This window comes from Phoca vitulina, unplaced genomic scaffold, assembly GCF_004348235.1.
Source record: "Phoca vitulina isolate PV1807 unplaced genomic scaffold, GSC_HSeal_1.0 scaffold16, whole genome shotgun sequence".
NCBI classification, from domain to species: Eukaryota; Metazoa; Chordata; class Mammalia; order Carnivora; family Phocidae; genus Phoca; species Phoca vitulina.
This window is the reverse complement of record NW_022589719.1, coordinates 35,936,013-35,948,219: the sequence shown is the minus strand read 5'-3', so window position 1 is coordinate 35,948,219 and position 12,207 is coordinate 35,936,013. Positions and strand designations below refer to the sequence as shown.

Below are 12,207 nucleotides of genomic sequence, written 5' to 3'. Positions count from 1 at the left end.
AAAAAAAAAAAAAAGAAAGAGCCTGCTAAGGTGGGGTGGGGACCCCTCCCCCAGCTCCCCGGGGTACCCCAGCAGGTGAGCCGGAGGAGAGGGGGAGGCACGAACAGGCAGAGCATCACTGACGTAAGAGAAAGGGGGCGCCCAGCACGCCCCAGGGTTCCAGCCTCCCTACTTGCACAGGAATCTCTCCCCTTGTTTGGTTTTATTCCTTCACCAGTCAGGGCGGGTTCTGGGGCCTTGACCTGAAGAGTCCTGCCCCACGTGGTGCACTGTTAGCCTAGAACAGTGACATCTGGCTGGAAAATGAGATCTACTCCCAGACACTCACCTGCTTTGTCACGTCCTGTATCATCCGGGGGAGAAAATACTCCTCTGTTTGCCTGGGGAGGGAAACACCACAGACCTGAAGACGAGCATCTCGGAAAGCAGGACAGATGGCATCCCAATGTGAGCAAATGCCAACCCGGGAGCTTCAAACCCACGAATAGGCAGAGGGCTGTCAGCTGCTCACACGTGCCTCAACTATCCCCTTCAGAGAAAGGGAAGCACGTAGGGTGAACAGAGAAAGCTCCAGTGCACTTTCCTCGCGGACACCATGGCACCCAGGGGGCTCCGACCGACTCGGCTTCCCGCGCCTTGCTGTCCAGCGCTCCTGAGACACGTCACAGGCATTCTCTCCAGGGTGGTCACGTTGCCCCAGGGAGAAATCCAGCTGGAACTCCTGATCAAAGTTTCTGAGTCCGAAAGATCACATTGCATGAACCCGATGCACAACTGCAAACCCATGTTATCACCGAGATGATAGAATTAGTCTCCCAACGGTACAAGACGGACACAGTCTGATACACACTTCGGTACAAGGCCTCCCAGGGGGCTGCACGGACGGCTAGAATGTAAGAAATACACGGTTCACAGATCCGACCTCAAATAGGCTGTTACAAGATGCACCACTAACACCTTTAATTACGTGTATTTCTTTTTTCTTTCTGAGAAATTCACAAGAACCTTCCAGAATGACTTTAGCAGCTTTTACTTGAGTAAATCGTAACGCTCGGAAACTGGAGGCTGCTGCCTTCTCTCCTGCGCTAAGGACGGGGACGGGGACCCTCGACCCTGCTGACCTCCGAGCCGCCCTGCCGTCCCAGCGAGCTCTCTTTCCACCATGGGCAGGCTTGCTCTCGGCGATGTCACCGTTGTAACTCTTCTTTAAAGGGAGAACCCCCCCCCCCACCCCAAGGTTTCTCCTTTCCTCTCCCTCCCCTCCACCCCCACCAAGACCCACTGAGTACCAGACCAAAGCAACACCACCAGGAGATGGTATGTGCTCCCCTCCATGTCCACTCTCTGCTCCAAGGCCAGCGAGCACCTCGTACGTGGCCGGTGAGCTTCTCCAGGGTTCATAAAGAGCCAAAATATCATGAGTAAAAGTCCCGCACTGTAGCCTGTCATCCAAAGCCTGGCTCAGGCTGGTCCGACCTCCTCCCATGGTCCCTACACCTGACTCCTCTGCATGGCCTAAGCCTTTCTCTAGCTGGATGCCCTTTCTTCCCAGCCAACATTCTCTGGAAAAAACCTAGCTGCGGATTCCTGCCAAGAAACCAGTTTTGGCCATGCTGATTACAAGCCTTCTCCACCCCCAAGGAGCTACAAGAGCCCCTGTGATCCCTGTCTTGCTGTGCTTAAATCTGGGGGTACATCTAAGAACATAAGGAAAATGAGCAGATTCTTAACTTTCCTGCAGTCAAGAGCCAGGTTATTTTTTTCTGTTTTCTTAAGAGGCCTGAACCTGTCATGCAGTCATTACTAAGGTGGGGACAAAGTAACATGCCCAGTTATGGAAACCATACTGGCACAGCGCCCAGAGGGTAAAAATTTCTCGTTTCCATGGTGCCTAAGTGTGAGCTGGCTGCTCCAGCTCGGTGCCTGCCACCACCCCTTCCACAGGCACAATCATGCCAGCGACCATCTGAAGGAGCCACCATGAGGCCCACACACCCACATGACAGAGACGAGAGATCCTAGACGCCCAGGAAATTCAGAGACAACATGCCCCAGTAAAAGATCTCAAAGAAGAGATGATCAGACAGTGGAAAAAGAAAAAGGGAGCCTGCACATGGTGAAAAGGATCTGAAAAACTGCAAACGTGCACAGATCTGAAGAACAGAGCCTCCCGCGAGCACGGCACAGAGGACAGATTTAGGGGAATGAACCCCAAGAGAAAATACAGGTACGTGGGTAGAGAGCTGACGAAAGACCAGGACCTGTGATGCCCGACAGCAAAGGTTCCTGGACAAGAAGAACAAAGCACAAAAGCCTCTGAAAATGGGAAATAAGAAAATGTTCCCAAAATTAAAGTCCCGACAGTAGGAGCACCTGGGTGGCTCAGCTGGTTAAGCGTCTGCCTTCGGCTCAGGTCATGACCCCAGGGTCCTGGGATCGAGCCCCGCATCAGCTCCCTGCTCAGCAGGGAGTCTGCTTCTCCCCCTGCTCGTGTAATCTTGCTCTCTCTCAAATGAATAAATAAATAAGTCTTCAAAAAAATTAAAGTCCCGATGGTCAGGTCAAAACCACTGGGCACACATGGTTAGGACAGCAGAGGCCCAGCACGGACGAAGCTCTGCCCATGGAGGAACGGCCCCGCTGACAGCTTCGCACCCTCATAACCGGCGGTCGGTGCACCTGCTCTCGGCCTCGATGTGACTCACACTGTCCCCACTCTGTCCACACCCTGCTGCTCGCTGTGGACGTCCCGCCTCACCCCTGCCTCATCCCTGTGAGATGCCCACAGGCTCACGGCACACGGGGGGGGGGGGTGCTGTCCTTCACAAGACCCCTTGGAGTGGTGCCCTCGCCAGGACCTGGCGCTCTCCAACCTTTTAATTTTACCGCTCGGGTGGCACAGAAAGAAATCTCACCATGGTGCCTGTTCATATCGGCCTGATTTCTAGCAATATCCAGCATCGATTCACATGTTTGTTTTTTGCTTCTATCAAATTTCTCCTTTGCTCTTTGTACCTTTATTTTTCTGTTTGAGTTTCTCTGACTGAATATTTTTTCTGTTTTTTATTGATTCAGGAGTCCTTTAAATCCCTGAGCAACAACCTTTGGGCATTCGACAAATATTTGCTGGGTCCCCACCACCTGCCAGCACTCTTCTCAGAACTAAGGAAACCACAAGGACACGGATGCCATGTTAACACCTGCCATGCGCTGTGCTCAGCGCTTTACGCACAGACTCTGTCATCCCCACAACCACAGCCCTACGGGATCACTGCCGTGACTGTCCCCGAGGCAGAGAGAGATCGGGTCGCTCTGCTGGCCCGAGGTGGCCCAGCTGAGTGGCAGAGGCAGGTCCGACCTCCCAACTCCAGACACCTGCTCTGTAAGGGCTGCAAACTAACCCCTGTGTGGCTCAGTCAAGGAGGGCGCTCAAATAAAGTGCTTTACATAAGAAAGCATGAGAAAACGAGAAAGAGCTCTCAAAACGGAAAATAAGATAGCTAAATTTAAATTTCAGTAGAGCAGAGAGTAAGATGATGGAATCTTCTAGAATGTGGGAAAGAAAAGATAAGACGACTAGAGGAAACGGTCCAGGAAATCGAATCCCCAATCAAGAGGTGTTCCAGAAACAGAAAATAGAACAGAAACTCGCCCAGAAAGGACAGGACAACCTTTCCCAAGACTAAGGGACCAGGGTCTCCGGGTCACACGGCCACAGAGGGCTTCACACAAGGGCCCAAAGACCCACACCAAGGCCCATATAACAAAATTTTAAAAGACCAAAGATAACAAGAAGCTTCTCGACGTGCCCAGGAGAAAAGAAAATAATCACGTGAGAGCTAAAAAGACTCTGAGTAGCACCGACTTCTCCCCAGCAAGAGCACAAGCCAAAGGCAATCCTACACACGATACATTTAAAACTATGCAGAAAAGTTATTTTTAACCCAGGATTTTTTTTTTAATTCTGCAAAACTATTCATCACGTGTAAGAGTCCAATAAAGACATCTGCACGCAGGCAAGATGTTAAAAAATTCACCTTTGGTGGATCGTTGCTTAGAAAGTATGATATCATGATTTATCTTAAGGAATATATTTGGTCTTCCTGGCACTGAGCTCCTAAAGCCCTTGGATTTTCCGGAGATAAGAGCCGTACAGGTGTTTTTACATTAATGTTGTCAGTGGGAAAGGCCCTCTGGTTGCCAGGGGAGCCAAGCCAGGGATCAGAAGTTGGAGCTCTTGGACCCACCTCCAGACGTGGGGAGGGAGCCAGACTGGGGGTTTAGTTCAGTGGCCAAAGGCCAATGATTTCATGAATCATGCCTTGTAATGAAGCCTCCAGAAAACTTCAAAGAATGAGGTTTGGGGAGTTCTTGGGTTGGCGACCGTGTGGAGATCCGGGGAGAACAGTACACCCCCAGAGCCCGCCCCGTGCATCTCTCCCACTTGGCTGTCCTGATTATATCCTCTTAGAGTAAACCGTGATCTAGAAGTCAACCTCAGGAGGGGGTGGTGGGAACCTCTGGAATATACTAGAAGCCACATGCCAGCAAATGAGCAACTCGTCAGAGACAGTGATGCAGGGGGCTGGTCAGCCCAGGACGGCGAGAAGTCCCACAGAACCGTGCAGGAAGGGGGTGGCGAAAGTACAGAAATCCCCGAAGTTTTCCTACATACAACTGTGCAGCGTCTGAAGACACGATGTCGGAAGCTGCACCTGCCACGGCCGCAGCACCACATAAACGCCAGGAGCCCCGGCCAGAACAGCGGACAGGTTTCTCACCCAGGGGTGACCATGCCCCCAGGGGACATTTGCCAAAGTCAGGAGACATCCAAGGCTGTCACAACAGACTACCTACGGGGGAGGCCAGGGAGGCTGCCGCACCACTTGCCATGCAGAGGACAGCCCGAGGCCGCGGTGGACACCCCGGCGTACAGGATGACTCCGGACAGGAGACGTCCGATGGGCCACGGTCGATGAGCTTTCTGTAATCAATCGGCCGTACTGTAACCAGCAGCCTCAAGACAGCTGTACCTAAAATGGCAGGAACTTGCCCCCAAATTCTCTCGTATCTCCCCCAGGATGCGGACCACGACTCTGCCCAGGGAAGACATGAAACAAGCATCCACAGAGTGGCCACAACCTGTGCTTCCCTGCTCGGGGCACCGGGGACTCACCGGTTCCGTGACCACGGGGTGAACCAGCGCAGTTCCCGGTAGTTGCCTTCGTTGGCCAAGGCCATTTTGGGTCTGATGAGCAGGATTTTCCTACAGGGAGGAAAACAGGACGGCTCTTGAGATGACACCCGTTAATAAGGGGCGGCCCACAGGTCCACCCTCCCCTGACGGTGGACGATGACTGAGCCGCGAAGACCCAGCAGGTGTGCTGAGCTGTGCGGGCAGCTGACGTCCGGGGTCCGCCAAGACAGCAGGACACACTACCGTCCCTCGAACGACAGCAGCCCCACCCTGTGGTCTCTCTCCTAATACCCGAAGGTGAGCGTGGTGGGCAGAGGCCAGGAGAAGCAGTGACGCCTGGGTCACCTGCCCGTATGTTGGCCCTCCCTAAGGACCGGACATTGCCGGAAGCTGCCTCTTAGCACATGGCTCCCAGGGAGCATGTGGTTCCCAGGGCGCATGGGTTCCAGCGACCATGCGGTTCCCAGAGAGCATGCCGCAGGGCAGCAGAGCCTGGGGGAGGCAGCGCGCGGGGCACTGTCTCCCGGCCGCCACCTACCTGTTGAGAAATATCACCCTGCAGTTGTAGCGGACATTCCGGTGCATGACAGGCCTGCGGAGAGAGGGGGCACACACGTGTCTGCGAACAGCAAAATCCTATGTCCGTTTCAGTACGAAGCCTCCTCGAGCCCTGGAGGAGAAGCAGAAGGCTCCCCGGTAGCTTTCTCAGAGGGTTTCTGCCCTGAGATAGGCTCTAAAGCGGGAGAGACTCTTCCAGTGGAGCGCAATCATTCCCTCTCAGGGCTCTTCCTCCCTCCTGGAACGTTCTCAGACCTTCCAGTGGCTGCCCCCCCATCTGCACGCAGCCCTGTCACCGTGTCACCTCTCCGTCCCCTGCTGGCCTTAGGCACCAGCCCTTGTGCCTTCCTGGTTCTCCTTCAGAGCACCTCCTGACCTGTGGCCTGCGCCCCTTCCATTTGCCCACCACTCTGTCTGGACCCCTCCCACAGATACTGTGCTTCACATCTCCCCCCTCGTGTCCTCCCCCTCTGCAGGAAGCGGGGCGCTCTGCTGGGGGAAGCTGGCCAGGTATCAAGGACACCATGATATTATTATTGTTTTGTTTAGAAGCTTATAGGTCCAAATAAATGTTAGATGTGAAGAGAAAATATCTTTATAAATATGAGTCTTAATATCTTAAGAGTAAAAAGTATAAAAATAAAAATAGGATTATAGGGCTCCTGGGTGGCTGAGTCGGTTGAGCGTCTGATGCTTGATTTCGGCTTGGGTCATGATCTTGGGGTTGTGAGATCGGGCCCCACGCCCGACTCCCAGCTCAGCGAGGCGTCTGCTTCTCTCCCTGTCCCTCTGCCCCTCCTCCTTCTCCCTCTCTCACCAAACAAATAAATCTTTTTAAAAAGTAGGATTATAAACTCTAAGCCAAGAGAAGAAAGTAGAGCACAGAAAAGCACCAAAGACAAGGGAAACCCAGAGGGAGACAACAGGGCCCGAGCAGGACTATGCCCCTGTGGCAGCTGAATCAGGAAGCGCAGGGACGTCCACGTCCTAATTCCTGGAGCCCCAGGAATTGTAATGTAAGCCCCCTCACATGACGACAGGGGTTTTGCACACCCTGAGATGGGGAGATTATCCTGGACTACCTGGGCCGCCCAACGTAGTCACCAGGTCCTTACACGAGGGAGGCGGGGGTCAGAGCGGGAGCAGAGGTGTGGGAGACCACTGCTGGCTCTGAAGGTGGACCAGGGGTCCTGAGGGATGCAGGGGCCTCGCCAAGCAGGACTGCCCCCCAAGAGCCTGCAGGACCCAGCCTGGCTGAACCATTTTTCAGAACTCTGATGTCCACAAACATAAGACAAAACACTTGTGTTGCTTTTGTGTTTTATGTTTGCGGTCATTTGTCACAGCAGCGATAGGAAACATCCAGAATCACGATAAACGTGAACAAACTGGGTTAAAAATCCTGTCTGTGACCTGTACCTCTGAAACAAATAATACATTATATGTTAAAAAAAAAAAAATAGCAGGAGGGGAAGAATGAAGGGGGAGAAATCAGAGGGAGAGACGAACCATGAGAGACGATGGACTCTGAGAAACAAATAGGGTTCCTGAGGGGAGGGGGGTGGGAGGATGGGTTAGCCCGGTGATGGGTATTAAGGAGGGCACATTCTGCACGGAGCACTGGGTGTTACACGCAAACAATGAATTATGGAACACTACATCTAAAACTAATGATGTAATGTATGGTGACTAACATAACATAATAAAATTAAAAAAAAGAAGAAGAAGGAAAAAAAAAACCCGTCTGTGAGCTGCTGAGAGGAGGCCCCAGTAAACACGTGTCCCAGGAGGTGGAAGGAAGTGGTGGGCACATGCAAGGCTGTGCTAAGAGGAAAGCAAACACGGCTCTGCTTCCGTCAGGCAGAACTGACCTGAAGATTTAAACAGGAAGGACACACGAGCCCACTGAGGGGCTCTGGCTTTGCAAGGGTGGCACGCACAGCAGCGGAATCCCACCCGTATGACCCGCGCCTGGGGACCCGTGCGCTACGTGCCCACGCCGTACACGCCTGTGCCTGGGGACCCTGCCCCATACCCATGCCCTACACCCATGTGCCTATCGGCCCCGCCCCCTACACCCACTCCATGTACACCTACGCCTGCGAACCCCACCCCCTACGCTCACACCTGATACACCTGCGCCTGTGGAACCCGCGCCGTATACACCTGCTCCCCTGGACCCCACCCCGTATGTGCCCACGCCATATGGAACCTGCCCCCCACGTACCCGCGCCATATACACCTGCTCCCCTGGACCCCACCCCGTATGTGCCCGCGCCATATGGAACCTGCCCCCCACGTACCCGCGCCGTATACACCTGCTCCCCTGGACCCCACCCCTACGTACCCACACCGTATACACCTGCTCCTCTGGACCCCACCCCTACGTACCCACACCATATACACCTGCTCCTCTGGACCCCACCCCTACGTACCCACACCATATACACCTGCTCCTCTGGACCCCACCCCTACGTACCCACGCCATATACAACTGCACCTATGGAAACTGCACCACCCGGAACCATTTGGCCTGCGTGTTGATGTGGACGGATGTGGCCTCATCCCAAGACTTACCATTAAGTGAAGAAAGTTCCATACGTGTGACGGGGTGAACACCATGCTCCCACGGTGCACAGTGTGCTCCCACACGGGCAGGAGCTTCTCGGGGAACCTGTAAAAGCTGCTTCCTAGAGCTGCCTCCGTTGGGGGACTTAGGGGTCTACAGGCTGGGGGGCGTACAAAACCCGCTTTTCAACATAAGGCCTTTTGTATCTTTGAAGTGTGCAGATCCCGAATCCCTGACGGTAGGCCAGCTCGCACCCTGAACCTCCCTTGTTTTCTGAGCTTGCCTTCCCAGATGTGCGTGTTAGCACTTACAGTCCCACGTCGCAGATGATATCCTGAGTGACCGGAGACTCCAGAAGGGCGGCCAGGACTTGGAGTGAATGCAAGAGGGTGTCTGACTCGTAGTAATGATCCCAACACCCGTAGCCACTGCAGAGGAAGGGAGCAGGCAGGTGAGCCCTGGAGATGCACTGGGGGTGTGGGGAGGGGCGGCAGGGGCCCACGGGCCAATGGGGTCGGAACATGCAGGGGCGCAACCAGCGATTCCACTGTGCAACCGGAGTTAGGATCACTGCTACAAAAGAGGATGCATTTCCCCAGAAATGAAGAAACCTCTGGCCCCAGGCTCTTTTTTCCTAGCTTTAAGTTACAATGAAAAATTCTCTCTTGTGTCAACATGTCTGCCTGTGGATGTTTTTTTAACTTTTAATGCAGCCAAAATCACATTGATCTACAAAGCCGAACCCACAGGAACACGTTCCTCAGACAAGGAAAATCATTAATATCATTCCATTATCACTCACAGAGTGACTCCTAGTTCTTGCTATGGTTTGTGCTGGTAGCAGGCTGGATGGTGTCCCCCAAAAAGCTGTGTCCACCTCCTAACCTCCGGAGCCCGTGAATGTGACTATACTGGGGAAAGGGTCTTTACAGAGATTATTAAGGATCGAAAGATGAGATGAGCCTGAATGACCTAGGCAGGTGCTGAATCGAACAGGAGGAGGAGAAGACATGGAGGGGAGCGGTGTGAAGACAGAGATAGGCGGGACGCGGCCACAGGACAAGGGGTGGGAGCGGAAGCTGGAGGAGGCAGGAAGGATCCTCCCCTGGAGCTTTTGGAGGAAGCTTCTGGCCTCCGGAACTGTGAGAGAGTCAGTTCCAGGTGTTTGAGGCCACCCAGCTTGTCGATCCTGTAACTAACATCCTCCGCCTTATAAAATGATGGGTCCAGATTTGGGGGCCAGGTGTGGGGAGAGCACAGGACAAAGAAAGGAGTAAGGACCTAACCTGGAGGTGTCTGGACAGCGATTATGCCAGGGGGACTGGGCTGCTGAGGGCAACCCTGCAGTGGGAAGAACAGACAAAATACAAACACCGAGCCAGGACCTCAGGGGTAGAGATCATTTACACACCCCAGGACCCCAGGGGCAGAGGAGTGTCTTGAAGAGCAGGTTAAGTGAGGGTGCAAATGCTCTTGGCTACCATGGGAGACACAGCCCGAGCTGAAGTTGAGATTCCAAAGACAGAAGTCCAGCTCTTGAGGAAAAGGACAGGAGTGGCCTCAAGGGCGAATACAAAGACACCTGGGAGGTGAGACTTTCTGTTTACACAAAGCCCAGAATCCAAGGCAGGGACATGGCCTGAGGAGGAACTTCTGATCCCACAAATGGCCAGGACCTGTAAACACGTGGGAACCCAGAGGGCAGCTGACATCTGTCACAAAAGAACCGTAGCTCATAAGACACTTGCACGCAGCGACCTCTTGCTTATTTCTGAATAAGGGACAAGGAGGAACTGGCTTCCCGATCATTTCGAACAGGCAGAGTGGAAGTGATCACTCACACTCATTTGTGGAGAGATGCTGAGACCAGTAAGTGAAACGTGCTTGTGACCAAACGTGAGAGGGAGGGCCTGGGGAGGGTGGTGGCCAGCAGAAGCGGCTTGGACATCAGTCCAACTGCCGAGTCCTTGCTCCTCTAGTGACCCGACATGGGGCTCCAGGCCGGCCCAGCCTGGCTGGGCACTCTTGCTCAGAGGCATCAAGCAGGCCCACTCGCGGGCTTCCGATGCCCCTCAACAGGCCCGCACATCTGCACCTCTCCATACCCACCCCCCTTCCCAGCGTTTCCGCTGCGGGGAGCTGATGCGGATCCCTCCACCTGCCTGCCCTGTGGGGTCTTTGTGTTCTGCTCTCACCATATTTCCAGTTCTGGTCCCAGCCTGTATCTTGCTCCTTTGCGTTTGGCAATTTCAATACCTGAGAGAGAGAGAGAGAGAGAGAGGAGCAATTTCAGCACCTACAACATGGTCAGAGGCAGATAAAACACTGCTGTAATAGGCGTGATAAAAAGCCAAACCACAAACAAAAGCACTCAGTGATCTCCCTGACCCCATGCAGCCAAGGACAGGCTCTCCCACAGACCCTGCTTACACCAGAGGGAAATAAGACACAGGGCCTGCAGGGCTGACCTTAGCACCGGGGAGGAAGCAGCCACACCCCGGTAGTTCATTAACGGGCAGATATGGAAGACCGTGTGCGGGGAGAGGGCAGGACTCGAAGGACCACAGCCTACAGCGGCACCGGCAACCTCTGGTTTGGGGCAGCGGGGCCCAACGTGCACCTGCGGAGGAGAGGCCACCTGAACAGAGACTCAGCTCTGGCCACCGACCGCCTCGCTCCAATTAGATATGCTCTGCACTCTGATAAGATGAAAGCAGATTGAGGTTGAAAAAAAGAGGTTGAAGGTCTGGGGCACATGGCTGAAAAGATGCCCTCTCTAGCATCCTCCTGTTCTTACTGCAAACGCTCTTGCAGGGAGCAGCTCAGAACAAGACGGCCTGGGGTGAGCACACCTGCAGGGTTGCCCAGGACAGCCCCACTCTAGCTATAGGTCTGAGTAATTGGACCTTTCATGCTCACAGATGGGCTGGTGCCAAGGCTCACTATATGGGGGCCCCCCCACAACAACCACACCCTAGTCTCTAAGATTGCAGGCTCACCCCTTACTCTGCTTCCCTCTAGGGGCTGGCTTCTCCCAAAGTCTACCCATCAGGACAGTCTCTAGGCACCAGACACAGTAATAGCACTCCCGTCTGTCTTAAAGTCTGACTTGCTTCTAGCTCATGTGCTCCTTGCTTGCTGACCTAAGTCCCTGGGTCTGTAACAGAACTAACCTACTCTCCTTGAGATTTGCAGACCACTGGGCTCACGGAGTGAAGGACCTGACTCTCCCAGATGATGAGCCCTGACAGCATTCGAGAACAGCTGAGGGCGGGGGATGCTAGCGAGTCCGTTCAGGGTCATGTCCACATCTAACTGCCATCTGGGCACCTGCTTCTCCTGCATGCAGCCCCCGTCCCTCTTCCTGCACCATCCCCTTTGAAACCCTCGGGCTCCCCCTGGATGGGAAAGATGGACTTTGACACGTTAGTTCACCATCTTCCCAGGTTGCCTGGTTCCTGAATAAAGCAAGTTTTTCTTTACTCCCCATCACTTGTGTTGATGGCAAGCTGCCGAAACTGAGTTAGGAACCAGTTCTCTGTCTGGTAACAAGACCACCTTTCGTGGGACACTTCTTCACAACATCCTCGCTGGTGGTTGACCACCCTCTTCCCTTAAATGCCTCTAAACATGGACAACTCAGCCCCCTCAGGCATCTCAGCCCTAGCTAAGCCACACTGGACCCCGGAGGTATCTGAGGACAGGTAAGCTCAGTCTCTCATCTCCATCTCTGCCTCTGCAGCCACGCTTTTCCTACCACGAGTGTATACCATGGGTACCCCCAGGAACGGTAAACCACCCCCAATTCGGGGGGGGCCTGGGCACTTACAGGGGCATCATTATGCATCATCTTATCTGTCCCCCCCAATTCGGGGGGGCCTGG

At 54.0% G+C, this 12,207-nt stretch overlaps 1 protein-coding gene across 2 annotated transcripts in view; it reads right to left on the bottom strand.

Moving 5' to 3' along the window:
• The window catches only part of NADSYN1 (NAD synthetase 1), a 33,663-nt gene that overhangs the window by 20,918 nt on the left and 538 nt on the right, over window positions 1-12,207 (bottom strand). For both annotated transcript variants that reach the window (XM_032414571.1, XM_032414572.1), the window contains exons 2-6: window positions 10,520-10,580; window positions 8,636-8,752; window positions 5,736-5,789; window positions 5,177-5,266; window positions 329-380 (exon numbers count right to left, since the gene is read on the bottom strand). In XM_032414571.1, coding sequence (XP_032270462.1) covers window positions 329-380; window positions 5,177-5,266; window positions 5,736-5,789; window positions 8,636-8,752; window positions 10,520-10,580 — 374 coding nt within the window. The remainder of the gene's footprint in view (window positions 1-328; window positions 381-5,176; window positions 5,267-5,735; window positions 5,790-8,635; window positions 8,753-10,519; window positions 10,581-12,207) is intronic.